This window comes from Seriola dumerili, unplaced genomic scaffold, assembly GCF_002260705.1.
Source record: "Seriola dumerili isolate Sdu_G_001 unplaced genomic scaffold, Sdu_1.0 BDQW01000191.1, whole genome shotgun sequence".
NCBI classification, from domain to species: Eukaryota; Metazoa; Chordata; class Actinopteri; order Carangiformes; family Carangidae; genus Seriola; species Seriola dumerili.
In genome coordinates this window covers 6,733,966-6,752,697 of record NW_019174446.1, presented here as the reverse complement: position 1 = coordinate 6,752,697, position 18,732 = coordinate 6,733,966, and the positions used below count along the sequence as shown (strand labels likewise).

At 40.7% G+C, this 18,732-nt stretch overlaps 1 protein-coding gene across 1 annotated transcript in view; it reads right to left on the bottom strand.

Moving 5' to 3' along the window:
- eif3h (eukaryotic translation initiation factor 3 subunit H) overlaps positions 1-18,732 on the bottom strand; it is a 54,842-nt gene that overhangs the window by 5,906 nt on the left and 30,204 nt on the right. Inside the window, exons 4-6 of the mRNA XM_022753623.1 lie at positions 14,454-14,552; positions 10,895-11,044; positions 2,232-2,352 (exon numbers count right to left, since the gene is read on the bottom strand). Coding sequence (XP_022609344.1) covers positions 2,232-2,352; positions 10,895-11,044; positions 14,454-14,552 — 370 coding nt within the window. The remainder of the gene's footprint in view (positions 1-2,231; positions 2,353-10,894; positions 11,045-14,453; positions 14,553-18,732) is intronic.

Here is an 18,732-nt window from a genome sequence, read left to right as displayed (position 1 = left end):
TTTACAACCTTGCCAACTCTTGCTCTGTGAGGACTGTGTGCTACTCCAGGAAGTTCACAGAAAGATTGCTGACCTTGAGGAGGATATTCCACGGCCGTCTGGTGAACTGCAGAAGAAAGACTCTTCTATCTGGCATTATGGACATGGCAGCTGCACAGTCCAGATATATTGCCTCTCTCAGTGCAGCCATCCAGTACACAGCCCTGTGGGACCCCTACACTTGTCCACGGCTTTCCTCCTGCTCTACACCTAACCCTCAGTCATCCTGAGCTGAAGTGGTGGTCCGTGGTCACAAAAGATACTCAGATGGGGCTGTCTCACCATTTTGCCTAAGCCTCTCCAACCGCTATGTGACCCTGTTTGACGACACTCCGATCCACCCATCCGGTGGTTCTGACTTACCCCATGGCAGATGCCTCTGTGGTTCTGCTACCATCTGACCTGGACTCTGGCTATGCCAGGTCCCACTATCTTCTCTCCACCTGTCACTGGCATGAATCGGGCAGCTGGTCGGTCCATCACGGGACAGCTGAGAAATGATGGAGGTTCTCCTCCTCCTCCTGTCGCAGGATGCTGAAGGGCAGTCTGGAGGTCTCAGTCGCCCAGAGCGAGCAGATCGTCGCTTCAGTCTGTGGTCAGTGAACATGGACTGTTTTTTCCTGTAAAACTCTAACACGTCTCTATCCCTGCTCTTCTCCAGTACTACACTGATAGCCGGCGATTTCATAATCAGGAGTGAACGTTTCCTCATCACAAAGCCATACACTGACTGTGGTGCCACGGCCTCCGTCATCCTGGAAAAGTGCCAGGACCCATTTCCTTCTCTCTTGACATCCATCAAAAGAGTGATTGTTCCTGAGGGAACAGTCCATCACCAGTCAGAGCTGGCCAAAATTGTTTTTAAGAACCTTATTAACTTTTCTAAAACAATGTAGCAAATCTGTTTTTATCTCAGGTCCCATTCCCACACTGGGCCGCGGTGCCGGTCACTTCAGCAGAACCCTTAATAACTGTGTCCAGTCTGCGTGCAGGACTCACGATGTGGGTTTTACTGACAATTTTAATCTGCTCTTTAAGAGAGACAGAATTCACCAAAACGAACCAGGCAGACGAATGCTAGTCGCCAACATATAACAGTCCTCTCCATTTGGCTTTGACTTCCAGCGCTAGCCCCCTCCTACTGTCATCCTACTGTGACCAGTCCATCTCCCTATTCAAGCTGTTGTCACAGACAGGGTTTCCCTTTTACATTGCACTTTTAAGAGTAAAGAGTTTTCTGTACATAAAACGCACCACTGCACCATCGCCAGTGTCTGTGTTAACTGGCCCTCTGAGTGAGGTCTCTCTAAATAAGTTTATCTCCTCCACCTTCCTACATTTTTTGTTCTTCACTGAAACTTGGAGTCTGGTGAATATAGCCAGCTCTTAGAATTATGTCCCCCAAGAATGACTTTTTTTTTTTTAGCTCACCTAGGCTTATTGGTTGTGGTGGGGTATCGCAGCCATTTTAAAAAAATTCCACAGGTGCATGTAGGCATGAGTATCATTAAGATTTTAATGGCACTACTACTTTTATTTATATATGTATATATATATATATATATATATATATATGTGTGTGTGTGTGTGTGTGCCACACACTAAGAGCAGGGTCTGTGTGTCTGTATGTGTGCTGCGCGGTGCTCTAGGGACACAGAGCTGCCCCTGCCCCTCACACACACAGGGTCTGAGGGAGAGGGGGAGGGAGAGAGAAAGAGAGCGAGAGAGAGAGGGAGGTCTCTCCTCTGGATTGGGAAAAGCAAAAATGCATCATTCATAGATGAACGTCTTAATCTGAAACAGAGTTGAGATAAATTTTGCGAGATAACCTTTATGTTGCAATAATAAAGGGGAAATACATTTTCCTAATTTTTTTACGTACCGAAAGCAGAACCGATAACGTTGGAGCTTATTGATACTCCGGGTACCCATCCCTAGGTGCATTCCCACTGGCTCTAATGTTTACTTAAACTAAAATTTGTGCAGCACTTTTGGTTTTAAACTTGCTATCTAAATAAACTTCATTTGATTTGATTTGTGTGAATGCCCTTGTTTGTGTGTGTTTGCACCTATTTTCCTCATATACGTGCTGGTAAGCTGTTGTTTCTGCTGCTTGCTCGTTGTGTCTCTAGGTGGTGTGTGCACTTTGGTTCATTAAAGCTTGTGTGTGAGTGTGTGACTGTGAGAGTTACCTGGTGCTTCTGCTGCTGCTGCTTACTCAGGTTGCGGCTGTAGGTGTTGTATTTGACAATGTCTTGGCTCATGTCATCCACTCTGTCCATCAGAAGCTGAAGGCTTTTCTCCAAGTGGTTGCTGGAAGAAAAATGTCAGGATGTCATTCATTTTATTCACCCTTACCGTTACTACTGCCCGGCAAAAAAGCCACAGACAACCCCTTCCAATGTAAGGGAAAGCTTAGAAAGAGCAGCATCACTTCACCTGGAACATGCCACCTCTGCTTAGCCAATTTACATGCTATGATCACAATGTAGAGAAGCGAGATAACAAGAAAGCTTAATAATGTCAGGCGCACATAGAAAAGCCTGCGATCAGATACGTTTATACAGATCACACAAACGTCACTGACATCAAGTACTACTTGATGTCAGTGACGTTTTTTAGTGACTTTTCACTCTTCGATTCCTAGATAATCTCAAAAATGTTCTCTTAGACAGATCCTCCTTCCTCTGCCACTAAACTACAGGAACATCAGACATTCAAAGCTTTCTCTCCTGGTTGCAGTCTAAAAATGCTACATTGACATTTTTTTAAAACGCTCAATGCCTGCCATCTATCCTGACCTAATCTCTGAGTTCACCTCACACCAGATATGTTGCTCTTATGTATCCCGAGAGACATCTTACATCAAACCTCTGTTCTGGGGTTTGACAGTACTCCGACCTGAGGACCCTTCCTCTTGTCCCTGTGCTACATCTCTGCTCTGCTCATATCCCTCATCTTTTTCCCAACACTGCTGTGCTGACAATGCTGACAACACTCAATACACAACTCTACCATCATTCCCTTTTCTCTCTCCTCCCATGAGCCCTGTTTTTAACAGGATGTCTCACAACTGCCTTAAGTTCGACCTTGGCGAGGCTGCAGTGCTCCACTTCAAGTCTTCCCCTTCTTGTACTTTTCTCTGTGGAATTATATTGTTTCATTTATGAATGGCTGGGTGCTACATAATGCAGCATGTACTGTGGGAAAACAGATTCTGACTGTTTATTTAAATGACAATTGTACCCGCAAGGACTGCCGGCACTGTGTGTGCTTTGGCTGCTGTGTGCAATTGTGCCGATTTAACTGTTTTGTGTGTATGTGCGTGTTACATTGTTTCTGTGCAAATGTGGAGGCAGAGTGGAAAGAGTTTTGCGTGATTTTAGTTACTTTTTTTCTCTGCTGGGAGATTTTTCAATTAACAGTTTTATAAATCAATATTCCTCTCTCTCTCTCCCTTATCTCCTCCCGCTCTCCATCTTCTGTTGGAAGCTAAAAAATCATCTTGTCAAGAAATAATTTATCCACCCCCAGTTTAGACTCTACAAGTCTTGAAATTAATAATAGAAATCCGACCAACAATCTCCGAAGCTGTTATCTCTATAAATATTGATTGGGGATACCTTTCTTCAGTATATTGATAGAGAGGATTTGGCACCCCTGTGAAACCAAGCTCCAATGAAAACTTTGTCACAATTTGTGCCTATTTCTTTATTATCTAATTCCTCACATGGGGTAGTCAAGGCTACTTTGCCAACATATCAAATGTAGCTTTAGTTAGAGAACTTCTTCAATTTGTCACTGTGGGCCTACAGGCTTCATCACCAAGGACAACTCAAGGAAATGTCCTCCTGAGCCACTTGAAACTATGGTTGTAAGATTTTGCAAGGACCTTAAGGGCTGCAAAATATTAAAAAGTAAAGTTTGAACATTACGTTTTAAAATTCATTACAATACAGCTTTGTATTTTGTATTTTTGATGCTACAAAAGGTGAGAAACTAAATTAGAAAGGGAATCGTTATGGAATTGAATTATTCACAAACTGCAACATAAGTAACTTACTCTTGCACTTTCTGCAATTATTTATTTGGGAAAAAAAAGTCAGAATATAAAAGTGTTCTACTGTGTTTTCATTTTTAGTATTTATCAGAGTATTAGTAAAATGCCAAGAAGAAGAAAGTCGGTGGCCGAAACACTCAGAATAGAAACTAAAGGGACTACATTCACAGTCATGTGCATAAAATTAAGTAACCATACATGTGTAAAATATATGCACACACTCATCTTGATCATCTAAGCTCAGTATCCGTATCTCATCAACCAAGGATCGCCTGGTAACAGCTTCATTACAATTAAATGCGAACATGCTTACACAGAAAATTAATGGAACCACATGCATGCAGATAACTGTATTAACACTGCTGATGAACTGTTGTTGATTTATAACACTATTCTCACATGCTCTACAACCTGATAAAAACTCCTATCCATATCACTACCGGGCAGCTGCATTACGTGTGTGTAATTGTAAACGATGAAATCATCTACCAGAGTGCCTGTGTACAAATACTGCAAATGGGATTTCGATTACATTCACTATTTATTTAACTGTCGAGAACACAAAGACATTTTTTGAAAATAAAAAATAAAAATCTAGTGAATGGTTTATTATGTTCAGTAGCCGCAACAATTATTTCCATAGGTTAGACTGCCTGAGTCACTTCCAGTAACATCATGTTTGCCTCCGAGGACTGTTTGTGTGATCAGTTTGCCAACCCTGCACTGCAGTGTCAGAGCTGTAAACATGAAAACTGATGGACCAGGACCAAATCTCGCCATAACACTTCCCCACTGTGTCCCCCTGACTGTGTCAAAATTGATTCTTGCTGACGAAAGCCCATTTAAAACTATTTCATCAAGCTAGATGGTAGCTAATTTGTGTGGTGTGCAGTTATAATGTATGCAAAGGAAATCATTTAGTCAGAGCAGGATCCTAGAAAACATCTGTCGTTTATGCATGTGTCAAGTGTTTGAGCTAGACTGAACAGAAGTGTGTGTGTGTGTTTTGTGTGTGTGTGTGTGTGTGTGTGTGTGTGTGTGTATGTGAAGGGCTTGTTTTTTTTCTTATCCTGGTTAGACTTCAATCTGAATACACACTGACCCAAGGGAACTCATGTCACAGTAGGGACAGCAATTGAGGTCCCCACAGTGAGAGAGTCCTTTTTGAGGGCTAAGAGTTAGTTTTAGAGTTGGGGTGGAGTTAGGCTTTGGTTAGGAAAAGGTTAAGGGTTGGGGTTACGAATTTAGTTGGGTTGGTTGAAGGGGTTATATGTAAGTTCTGTGTGAGTGCGTGGTGGTGATTGTCGCTTGACAAGAGCTTCAGCAATTGTTATCTTAAGTAATACAAGTAGTTATAATACGCTCTCTGAGCAGTGCTACGTCTTCAGGGCAGACTGGAGGCTTGAGGGGCTGGGGCTAGCTGGTTAGCATGCTAACTTCAGTAGAACAAAAGACATGATAGAGACAAGAGTTAACATTGGCGTTGCTTTTCACCCCTGGAGACAGCTCTTGGCGAGTAAAGGAATGACGTGTGATGCTGAACTCGCAATCTTTCTTCAAGACTGGGAAGTAAACAGCTGTTAATGCTAATGCTAACTATGTAGCACTAGCAAAACTTACAAATAGCTCACTGAATGTTATGGTAATGATTGGGTTAGGCATTTAGTTGTTATGGTTAAGGTTAGGGTAAGGGGCTAAGGAATGCATTATGTAAATTAGTAAACCCCACGGGGATAGTGAAACAAGTTTGTGTGTGTGTTTCAGTGCACTGAACATTATTTCATTCTGTCATCAGTTTGTATTTCATCATTTCTCTTGTGGTGGATTGTGAATTTGTTAAATCTGGATGGCTGCTGTGTGTTAAATTCTCAATACATGCTTGGTAATGAAGGGTTCTAGGAATATACTTGATCTAGACACTGTTTATTACTTTGATCGACCAAAATTGAATTGAGAACACAACTTTGATTAAGTGGTAAAATGAAAATGAAGAAAATCTTAACTCAATGTCTTACATAAGGAACACACACTAAAAGTTCATGCGTTTCCAAACTCAAAAAAATGTGATGTTACCAGTTACACATGGATAAAAAAATGCACGCTGAATAATGGATTCTACACTACACAGCGTCTGGCCATAAACTCGGATCTGCGAGCCTCCCCCTCAATCCTGAATTAGAAATCAAAGCCTGTTGAGGGATTTCCTATCATCACAGATTCTAAGTCAGGTTCAATGGCAGCTCATAATGTATGTGTGCTCAGGCCTACATACTCATAACCAAATTCCTTGTGTGAGCTAAGACACTTGGTCAATAAATCTGATTCTGATTCACACAGGACAATGGAGGACAAACGCTAAAGCTGTATTGATGTGCAAGCAAAAATGGGCTGACATTCAGTAAATTGAAAGTTCAGAGGGGAGTTGTTTAACAAAGCTGCCAAGGAAGTGGATTCCATTCTTACAATGAGTGTTTTACTCTGATGGAGCCTTTTTCACTGTTGGACTGGGGCAAAAATATGGATTGCTGACTTGCCTTTGTAGCAGAGTAATATGTTTTAAGGAGGACATGAAACAGCCCAAATCTAATATTGTCCCACATATGTGTGTAGTGTAACAGTGGCAAAAATATAAATTAAAAAAGTATGCATAAAACATGTTATATATTATACTATATTTTCATGCAGACTCAGACAGCTTCCAGCTAATCTTGGTGCGAGTGAGTAGCCTACAGCAGTTAGCATTATTCCATTAAGGAGAAGAAATTTAAAAAAAAAAACATTATCATAAAAAGAACTATTATTGGCTGGTGATCAAAACACTTTTCCTCAAAGTCCATCTCACTGGATCAAGTTTGACAGTCGAGGTTCATTTTTCCAAAGAGTATTTCATTCACAGCAACATTACTGTCACCACCTCCTTTGTGATCCTATTTCCAGTTATTTCTCCTCACTTTCATCACTTGTCTCATTCTGTCTATAGCTGCAGCTCAAATAAAGTCTTACACTTCTTGTCCTCTCTCCATCCACTTCTCCTATATTGAATATACAGTGTGGTCCAAAAGTCTGACACCAGGATATTCCTATAGAGCAGAAAGCTATGTTTACATATCCTTATATTGTCCTATATTACAGTACAGAAAGCCAATTACATGAATCAGACCAAGTAGCCCATTCACGCTGCAGAAGAAAAAGTAAATATGAGGTTTAAAGGATGATTTACTCCACAGTGGGGACAGTTTAAGATGGATGAAGACCATGTAAGACGGCCCACACAGGAAAAGCTTTCTGGCCTAACATGAATATAGACTACTTCGTATCAGTGCAAACAGAGGCATTTCAAGACTGTTTGGGGAAAAGCTACATAAATGAATTTACATTCATGCAATCCATCACCACGATCAACATCATCATCTGTGGTAAGAACAACCCTGTTTGCTGGAGTGAAACTGCATTCACTCAGCCTTAGACATAGATGACATTGACAAATGGGGCTGCAGATTGGAAAATGAGACAAAAGGAAAAACATTAAATAAAACCCATTATCGTTTACTTTTTTTGAAGGGGTGGAAATGAGGAGAAAAGGGTGGGGCTGTCAGCAGAAGATGTAGAGAGATGGACGTTACAATCCAATACAAGGACAGAGCAGCGACGCAATCTGACAACTTCAGGAAACAATTTCATCTAGCCAGACATCCCATCAGCATTCACGTCGGGAAACCTATGGGGAGGGCAGGGCTGCTTCTGCCCCATTTCAGGTCATATCAAAAGCTATGTTTCACCCTCTGAGTAGTCATTTGGAAAATGGAGCAATATGCAAGAAAAACGAGGTATTCTCCTTCAGTGTATTTGACAATTTGTAACAAATGGCTGTGCTGGTTTGAAGCTTGGTTGGCTGCACATCCTATACATAGAAGAATTAATTCAATTGATCGGTTACTTGTGTCACAGGACACAGATGATGAGAATCACAACTCCTGATGTTCTACACTGCAGTGTATAACTAAGCACAGTGTATTTTGCACGCTAACAGAGTGCAAATCAGCACTCTGAGTAGTTATTGTGTTAATTTCTCACACCTGCCCCTGGGAAGCTTTTTGATTAGCAGCTTCACAGCTGTTGCTCCACTTGCAGCGGTTTATCTCCATAAATGATTGCTGATAAATTCTCCTGAGACTGATGCTGAGAGCCTCTGAGATCTAAATGCAAGACTTAAAGAGCCCGGCTGTGAGTTGATATGGTGGGGTGATATTTGTTCATATTGTGCTCATTAGTGATGGAAGACAAAGTTTGGCTGCAAAGTCTGCTTTTGGAGACATTTCTGAATAAATATGCTTTGACATTTAGATGTGGCATTTACTGTACCTCAATTTAGACTGTATATCCTAATCACCTAAACACCCGAAACTAACCCAGAAAGGTAGAAAAGTAGTGGACTGTGAGTTCTTTGTGCGCTACAATTTAAGTGTTTTGATACAGCAGTCCAAGGTGGTTAAAATAGGGTTTAAAGCAGGGGTCGGCAAGTAAGTTTGGCCTGGGGCCAGTTTTTTTCTAATCCATTAGATGGCGAGCCAGAACCTAATCAAAGGCTAATTTAAGAAATTGATTGATAAAAGTGCAACTGAAATTTGCTTTGTAACTGATCACATGTGGCGCTATGGCCCACAGTCACATATTATACATTTGAGTGATTTACTGATTTACTTTTGTTTGCTATTTCAAAGGTCTGTAAAGCAAACAACAGAATCTTTGGAACCTCATGTCAGAACTTTTCAGAATAAAAGCTCATAATTCTTTGAAATAAAGCATTGCTGCAAAAAAAACCAAAAAAACCAAAAAAAACTTTGAGCTTTTATTTTGTACGCAAACATTTAAAGAGGGAGGGAATCTGTAGGTAATTTTAGCACCAGCCGCTGTGCACTGACTACAGTTCAGCGGGCCTAATGCGTGACTGTTTGTGTCTGTCATTCACTCTCATCATGGCTATAAGTATGATAAGCGTAGTTCATGTGGGGTAGATTATAAGCAAATGTGGGACTGTAAATTCAGTAGTGTAAGATAAAAAAACAAAACAAAATCAGATTATCAAAATAATCTGACGGGCCAGACATTATTGTTGACAGGCCAGTTTTTGCCCGCGGGCCACGGGTTGCTGACCACTGGTTTAAAGACTTAGGCTGACGTTTTGAATCTTTTTATTATTCTCAACAAATCCCATGAAAAGACCAAAACCAACAGAGAATTTATCCTGTTAACAAGTGTTGCCTGTGGAGTTTCATACAGCTTATGCCTATGCACCATATAACTCCAATAGCCTCTGAAAACTATTAAAAACACAAAAGAGCCATAGAGCTGCACTAGGTGACATATTTCTTTATCACAATAAACAGGGACAGTGTCGTTCATGCTATTCAGCTTGGTGTTGTATTTTCCCCTATGAATACTCCAGCTTGTGATGGTCCACCAAATCTGACTCTTTCTTCATGAGTGCTGTCAGCTGAGAATTCAATTTATGTTTATGGTGTTTTTTCAGAATATCTACACTGGGCTGTGTTCATTGTAATGAAGGAATGTGTTAATCAATGTAATAATACAGCTCTTTTATTTGTATTTAATAGATTTAGGAGGACAATGCCGCACAAGCATGAACTCTGGCTACAAAAAACAACTCTTGTCAATAAGATACATTTATTTTTGTATTTGGTCATTTTGTGGGATTTCTGTGATGGACAATAAAAAAACTAAATTAAACCAGCCTTTCTAAGAATTATTTGAAAACAGCACTAGCACCATGTACGGTGGGTAAATATAAGACAAAACGCCGCGTAGTCCATCCTCTCACCTGGTACAGTATGGACCAGCACAGAAGACACAGATTAATGTCCAGGAGTCCCCTAATGTCAAATCAATTTTAATTTAGAAGTAGCTTTAACTCTTGTCTGTGAAAGCAGCCTGCAGGTTTTAAAAGATACCTTTAAAGAAAGACACTGTTAAGAAGTGACCGCATTCTTCAGTAGATACAGTAAATATGTATTCACAGTACTAATGCAACCAAGTGCAAATGAATTAAATTAATGTGACACTTTGCTAATAACCTGTATTTCCTGGATTTGATTGTAGAATAATTTTACAGAGGCTGATGATAGTCACTGAGGTCTGTTGATAAACCTTATTGTGTCATTATTCTTTTCATGTTGGATCTTGCTCATGTGCTTACAAAACAGCATGAAGCGGGCAGCGTTAAAAAAAACAAGATGCTGTAATGTAATGACAACATGAAACAAGAGTCCAATTTCACATTCATAAGTCACAAGATTGAAAAGCTTCCTACAATTATGATCTAACAAAAGGTCTTTTCAAGAGCAATATGACATCATTAATTTGCATGTTCTTCACGGGAGCATTATAACTTGATTTGATAACTTAAAAATAAACAAAAAGATTGATTTTATTGATTCTAATCTAGGAGTAAAAGTATCTAGCTATATGCACAAAATTGAGTGAGAACTAAATCCCTCCTGAGTATCAACAGCAAATGACATCACCTATGAGTCCCCTGCAATGTCAGTGTTAGATTAGAAAATTTACTGCTGGACTGAAGGTTGGGTTTTTTTTTTTTTTTTTAACAGAGAACAGATGTCGATAAACATACACAATTTCCCACAAGATGCAGCGGCGTCTTGTAAATGTCGACCCCTTGAGGAAACCCTGTGTGACATAGTTAATCCAGCTTTCACTCTTAACGTTTTTACAACCAAGGTTTCTGGTCTTAGGCCCTCTTGGTAAATGGCTGCTGACCTGCTTGAGAGGTTGAGCAATTCGTGCTTGTCTGCGACGGTGGACTTGTCCTCCAGCTCCCACATCAGTACGTTGATGAGGTGGGAATTCTTAATGATAATGGGCACCTCCTCGAACATATGCTCGAAGCCGATGTTTGCCTTCTTCAAGCTGGAGAGAGAGAGACAAGACAGGAGAGACAGAGGTGGGAGAAGAAAGGTTAAGACACAATTTACCTTCACGGTGGAGATGTAGACATGTTTATTGTAGACTGTAATGTTTGTGCCATTTCCAATAATACTGGAAAAGATTTCAATGACACACATTCTGAGCTACTGTAAAATTACCCTTAATATCCTGGTATGAATTATAATCATATTTTCCATGCCTAAGTGACAGCACTGTTCTTTCTGTTGTGTGAACAAATAGCTATAGTTTACTAAAACCCGAGGGAACATTATCTTTCATTTTCTGTCAGAGACGTTGAGTGGTTTTAAGGGGACAGCTTGCTTGTTGATGCACAAAGACACAACACATAAGAGCGAGTGTGAATCAGTGGTGGATATTAGTTATAAACAAAACTTGTTCCAAGAAAAACCCAGCACTCAGCTGATCCGTGGCCATTTTAAACATATTACTTAAGTGAACAGAGAGTGGGTGGGGTTAACAGTTGTTCTGCCTCTACATCTGTTTTTTGGCAGAGATCCTCTCAGGTCTGCCTCTGACATATTTCCATGTTTTACTGTTTGTAGGCGTATGTTTATTATTACAAAACAAGTTGCACATGGAGTATTGTATTGTTACCACTTTCCTTGTACTACTCAGTAAACTGAACCTCAGCCTAGTGGTGGGCGATCTGACGATCTTATATCACGAGCAATCTTACTTTGGCATATGATCTACTCTTCAGATGAATCGTTCAGATCGCATCATTAAAAGCTGCTAGATTTAGATATTCCATTTCAAAAGTTCAGTCGCTGCTCACCAGCCCACTGTCAACTGTTAAACAGCTCGCCCACTAACAGCAGCTGGAGACCGCAGTCCTTGTTCTGCTCTGCAGCCTCTGAGAGTTTGGTGTAGCTTCACATGTACCAGTTCTTCACCCGAGAGAACCACCGTCACTAGCTGCAGTCCGAGACAGTGGATTGACAATCCGAGGCGGGACAAGCCAGGGTTAGCTGGTCAGCAGCGAGTGAAATTTCAAATCTAAACACTTAGATATAGTACCTCATAAATAAACCATCAAAATGAATACCCCATATGAACAAAGCAAAAATTGAGATTGGTTTTGACACAATTTGTAAACAGAAGACAGCATTTTGGGTGGAGAACAGCGTCAAGCAGACAAAATCCAAAAAAGAAAAAAGCAGCAGAAAGATACAAATCACAACTTCCAGTCAGGACTTTCACAATAAAGCCAGATAGGAATCTGAATGCAGGGCTTGATTCAGATCGTGGATTGCGATTCTACCCAAAAAGATCAGTCATAGGATCTTTTGCCAGACCGTCAAACCCCTACCTCAGCCATATAACAGCAAATAATGTTATGCATGTTGCCTATCCCGAGCCACGTTAGACACAGCAGCCTTAAAGACTTTTTTACGGGCTCTGCTGATGACTGTGCAAAGCAGGGTGATTTTTAACCACCTCTTCTTGCTCCCCAGGATCTTAAAGCTGCATCTCTCTCTTTCTCTGACATGGGCTTGTTAACACAAAAGGAACTTCAAACTTTGCTTAATGTCTCACATAAATCCAATGGCATTGACTGCCTGCCTTGGTTCAGCCTGTCACTTGTGCACAGTGCATGAGCTACAAACTACTGTCTGCATATGTCTAATGTTGGCTTGTTAGATGCGTCGTGCTTGTTATGGGATCAATACGCTCGCTGCATTAATCCACCATGTGCACTGTACCAGAAACAGAGATGTTTATACCATGCTTGTCTGTGTGATAAATAGGGTTGTGGAACATCATTTGATTCTGATAAGGTCATTTTGATGAATGTTGTTTTGTATTCCAAGTAGAGCGCCTCCTCAGGCAAACTTTAAGAGAGGAGACTTGGAGGCAGCGGAAGTGGACAATCCCGCCTCAGGCTGTCAGTGTGGAGGATAAAAATCAGTATGGATAACAGCAGTCTATAAGGAAAATCTATAAGGATATGAATACTGTTTGTTATACATATTGGCACAATTATCCATCAGGAGTGCTTTAAAATATTTCCTGCACATTATGACCTTTTCAGATGCCTGCAGAGTGATATAAAAAGGCGTCTATGAGGAAATAGAAGGACAGCACACTCTAGGCAGGACAAATTGCTCAACCCTACTGGACTTTGGCGCACTTAATGCCATGCTCTTTCCAAGTTGGGCCCCGCTGGACAAAGCCAAAGGTTGACTCCACAGGCGGACTAATTTGATGCTTTAGATTGTGTGCTCAAGTGGAGGCTATTGACCACTGCCTCCATAGTCCGGTGGACTTGGAGGGCAGTTCAAAGAGATGGGTCCATTCAGCACACATCCATTCCTGCCTTTCATTTCAAAAAGGTGCACAATATATGCAAGCTTATGTAACATCAAATACACCAACATGAAAGAGACTGCTTTTTCTGCACACTGCAGTGGAGGGAAAAAAAACTGAAATACTTTTGAAGTTTTGTATCATTGGGAAAAAAAAAAGAAATATTATGGATATTCAGATTTCTAGGCTATTCTGAAAATAAGCAGATAGAAACAAGATTGTTGTAATGTGGTGATATTGTCCTTTCTTGCTCTGAGCTGCCCTCTTTCAATCATGGGCTTGTTTGGAACTCTGATATCCACAGATTGGAGCTGTAATAAATCATAGGAACTAATGAAAAGCTGCAGAATGAGAAGGATCCTGACTCTGGGCCAAACACACTGGGTCAATAACAGAATGGCTGGTAATAGAGACACACAGGTGGAGAAATACAGAGGAAATAGGAAAGCGAAATGTAATGATGCGGTTAAATTGTCCCTTCTCCCTGGAAATACACTTGCTTTTAGTGGATTTAAAAATGTATATCTGAAGTTTCTGAATGGACAGCAATTTGATGCCTCTGGGACTTCTTCATTGAGCTGTTAAGCTTGCATTTGTCAGGGCGTGTGCATGTGTCTTCATGCGTGTGTTTATGCATGTGCGAGTCTGTGCACTTGGACTACCCTGATCTGGCTGGAAAACGGCCCCCTCATTACATTCATTTTTAGCTGCAATTTAAAAGCAATTACGATAAGGCTTGGGGTCAGAAAAGCGTAAACATGGTACATTTGTTTGACGGGCAAGGACACGCTGATAAATCATCATCATCAGCATCCATCTCCAACTGCTACTAAATGCCACTCCTGCCTCTCCTTTGCATCCAGTGAATGAAGAGAGTGAGAGAGTGATAAATCTTAAATTTTAAATCCTGTATTCCTGTGAGCAGTGTCAGTGTTTATACATATGCCAAAAACAAACACAAGACTTGTGATTTGTGACAACCGCACTTTTGTGTGTATGCGATCGTGACACTGATCCATACGCCGTGTCTTTAAGTTTGTGTGTTACCCTATGAGCTACTCACCCCTCAGGTGTGAAATCTTTCTCTTTGCAGATCTCCATGAGTTTTGGAGTAAGCCTGTAAGCCTTGAGGGACAGGGAGCCTTGGGCTGTCTTTATAGGCAATAGAATGACGAGAGAGAGAGAGAGAGAGAGAGAGAGAGATGAGAGTCTGTGAATTCAACAAACAACAAGGCTGGTGTTCAAAAATTTACAAAATGAAAACTCTAACTTCTTGTAGCTTTCTAAAATGTATGAAAATAGTAGTTGATCCCAAGCAATCTGTACCATGTAAAATTTTACAGTCATCTACAGACACACAGTGGAGGTCCTGAGTCAGCACAGTACAATCAGCATGGTTCTCTACTGCTGGCCTCTGAGCGTGTACTAAAGGAGTTGGGGGTTAAGCGCCTTGCTCAGGGGCTTAAAGATTACTGAATGAGTTGAGAACATTTGTCATCCAGTTTTTGCCGCCCACATTTTCCCCGTCAAAAAGCTTCTCGTTGCAGGCCTCCTTTTTCACCCTCGTAGGCACTGCTATCAACTTAACAGTTAAAGTCCAAACCTTCTTGTATGTTAATTTGTATCTGGTTATCAAAGTTGTTCCCTTAGAGTAACGCATTGTGTATGAAAAGGACAAAGTATGCAGAGTGAATATAATCCTACGAACAGTCAAAGGTAATTTTTCACATTCTACAACATCCTTAGAAAAGGATTTAACAACGTAATATAGTGTGTTCACCTCAGAGCGGAGTGAACATTTAACTTAAGATTAAACAATTTTCTTAAGATGTTGTTTAACTGAGAGCCTGGTGATGAAATTACAGAGATTTCACCGGCTCCCTTCCTCTTCTCTTGCCAATAAGCTAAGCTAAATTTAACCACAAAATCTGCAAATGGAATTTGGCATCACATGACAACATGACTTGATAAATGACTGGTTTTCCATTTACAGAATACAGCGGTGTGTGTGTGTGTGTGTGTGTGTGTGTGTGTGTGTGTGTGTGTGTGTGTATGACTCAACACCATGAGCCAAAATGACAATATTGTCTCTAATTCAGACTGCACATTGTTCTAAAAATGAAAGCGGTATCCTGAAATTAAGAGTCTTTGTCTCATGGTGTGTTTTTTTTTTCTTCATTTTTACGCCTATCAGAGGTGTTAGGTTAGTATTTACAAACACAAAAGAAATCTAACTGATCTGAAAATCACAAGGGTCCCCCTGAAAACAAGTAAAAACAAAAATTACTGTGAAAAGGTGCTGCCTGGAGAGGAGCTACATCACGTGTGTGTGTGTGCGTGTGTGTGTGTGCGTGTGTGTCTTCATGGTAAAATGTGGTCCTTGAGACACATACTGTAGCAGGAACAAACACAGCGGAGGTTTTGAAGACTTTGGCAGGTGTTTATATGTCTCTTTTGTTTCCACAATAGCGTTGCAACTGTGCAAGATACAGTAATTAAACTTTACAGGTGTGTATCTGAGGTTAAAATGAAGGCTGCGATCGAGGATGGGTGTGGTGCGACCAATGAGAACTAACTACTCATGTAATAATGTTGTAATAACTACTCAGTAATCAGTCGGATCGGAATATTAACGTGTTAATGTGTGATCCCATCGCACATTAGTCTCTAGTTGGTTTTTTATTTAATTGAAATCATACTCTGTCCATTTTACAGATGGAAAACATCCATTTCTGAACAGACTTACAAGTCTGAGGACGAAGGAAGGGAGTGGAGGAGCTACTGGTCAGTGCATTGTAAAATGACATTTGCACAGCAAGTTTTCTTTTCATTAATATTATTTTTAAAAATAAATTAATAAACTGGAGAGTCGTGTAAAAGTAACAGTTGAAAAAGGTAAAAGTACCTAGACCAACTCTGAGAAATTGTTCTGTCATCCAATTCAATTTCATATGCTTTTCTGCTTCTCGCTACAGAGAGAAAGTGGGAATATTGGCTCAGACTGGACAGGCTGACAGCCACTAAACTACAGTCGACCAGAAATTTTACTCAAGACTTATTCCCTTCCCAACAGCCCACTCTGAGAAGCCATTTGCCTACAGAACAGAAAATCCCAAACAGAATTAACAATTGACAATTCGTGCCGGCCGTTCTCCACTGAACCGATATCCAAAGTCAGTTTTAAGAATTGTGATCAATTTACTAAAACAATTATGTTCCAACTTCAAAAAGAGAATATCGACACGTCCTCAGACAATCAAACAGATTATTGAGTTCTGTATGGCATTTACCAACAGGAGTATAGTATCACTTCTAATGATGTTCTGTACCTGATCGGTCGTATTACATGTGCCTGCCTTAAAAGCTGTGGACCTGCACAGAGCTGTTTGCAGGTCAGCTCTGTGATCTTCACCTGTTCACCTCCTGTTAGAAAACTGCTGTCATGGTGAACACATTTAAGTATATTTTTTTGGGGCTTTTTATGCCTTTATTTGATAGCACAGTAGAGAGAGACAGGAAATGGGGAGGCAGAGAGAGGGGGAATGACATGCAGTAAAGGGCCGTCCAATGCGGGATTCGAACCAGGGGCGGCTGCAGCGAGGACTGTAGCCTCTACATATGGGGCGCCTGCTTAGACCCACTGCGCCACTCGACGCCCCATGGTGAACACATTCAACCAATTGCTTTGACAACCTGCTCTAACTCTGAGCTGTCACTGGGCGGATGCTATTAACTTGCCGGTTGGCCATTTGATCGATTCATCCATTGGCATAAAATGACCACTGAGCTAATGACTAAGAACAAAAAATGAATCAATTTTCTTTCCCTTTGACTTTAAACAGAGATAATGTCAATTCCTTTGAGGTGCTTTGATCCATTAAGCCCTGCATTATTGATTGACATTAACAGGAGACCTCGTTTACAAAGAAAGAGGGCTGACTGACTGACCGACTGGCTGCCTGAGTGGCCTGCCGGCTGGCAGGACTAGATCGGGGGGGTTCATGTGTCAGGTGGTTAAAATTAATCTTTGTCTATCACAGATTTGTAGAATCTGAGTAGAGAGGGGACAGAAGAGAACAGGGAGGAGTTCCTTTAAACTCACCGGCACTGAAACATTGATGAAATTCACAGCCATTTTCATCATTTATTAAAATGACATTTGCAGTTGCTGCTTCTCTCTTGACTTGAAGTGAGTGGATAAACACTAAACTGATTTAAGGAGATATAGTGATTTCATCGTAAGTTGTTTTGTTTTTTTTAACACCCTGGTTGTATTTTACTCTTATTTTTCAGTTCATAAAAGAGAGGGAGGTAAACTTAGCACATTATAAAATTTGCTATACAGGCAGAAAATATTGTCCTCATACTATCTGGCGTTTCCACATGTCAATATTTGACTGTATATCCTTAGATTGTGCGACTCCCATTTTGACACCACGTACAGTGGGGCCCAAAAGTCTGAGACCACTTATCCCATTCAAGGGACTTGAATTATCATTTGGTTAGACACTGAGGGGTTAAATGCAGACCCTTTTATAGTGACAGGTTTTAATGTGCTGTCATATAGGTTTTAATATTGCTGTCATTTGAAAGATGACTGTAAGCCATCTGGGATGGCAGTTGTGGTGCAATAATTATGGGAAGCTCTCAATGGTTTTTACTGTGAAGCAGGTGCAGGCACATGATGTACATTAGTTATATGTTAGTTGCTACCAGCTACCTTGTTAGTCCTGCCTTATTTTCCCTCCTGCTCCTGTCTCGGCAAGGATTGATGGGAAATACCTCTACATCGCCTGTGCACGCACTGATGTCATGTGATAGCAGGTTGATTAAATCTAAATTTGTACAATATAATGTACTATTTATAAAGAAAACATCTTTATAAACATTTCTAAATATTCTTCAAGCTCCTCCGTTTATTTGATATGTAGTTGATGTCAATGTAGAAATATCCTGCAACGTAAATCTAAATCTAACCATCATTTTTTAAACATTTGTGCCAAGCTAAACTCATCTTTTCCTACATGTGTCACACTGATTTACTGCTGAGACTCTGAATGTGACCCACATCTGAACACTTCTCAGTGGCCGTCCTATTCTTGGGCACATATTGTCTAAAGACACCAAATTTGACTTGTGATTGTTTGAACATGGTTGAAACCTAAATGAATATGAACCATAAATGGTTGCAATCAACTCAATACGGCAGTGGATCTGCTCTCTGCATACGTGTTTCTTTACAGCTTACTCAATTAAACATTTCCTGATAGTGATGGCAGCAGACTGGCGAAGAACGAGACCCCCATGTGACCATTCCCAGGAGTGACCGTCCGTTGAACCAG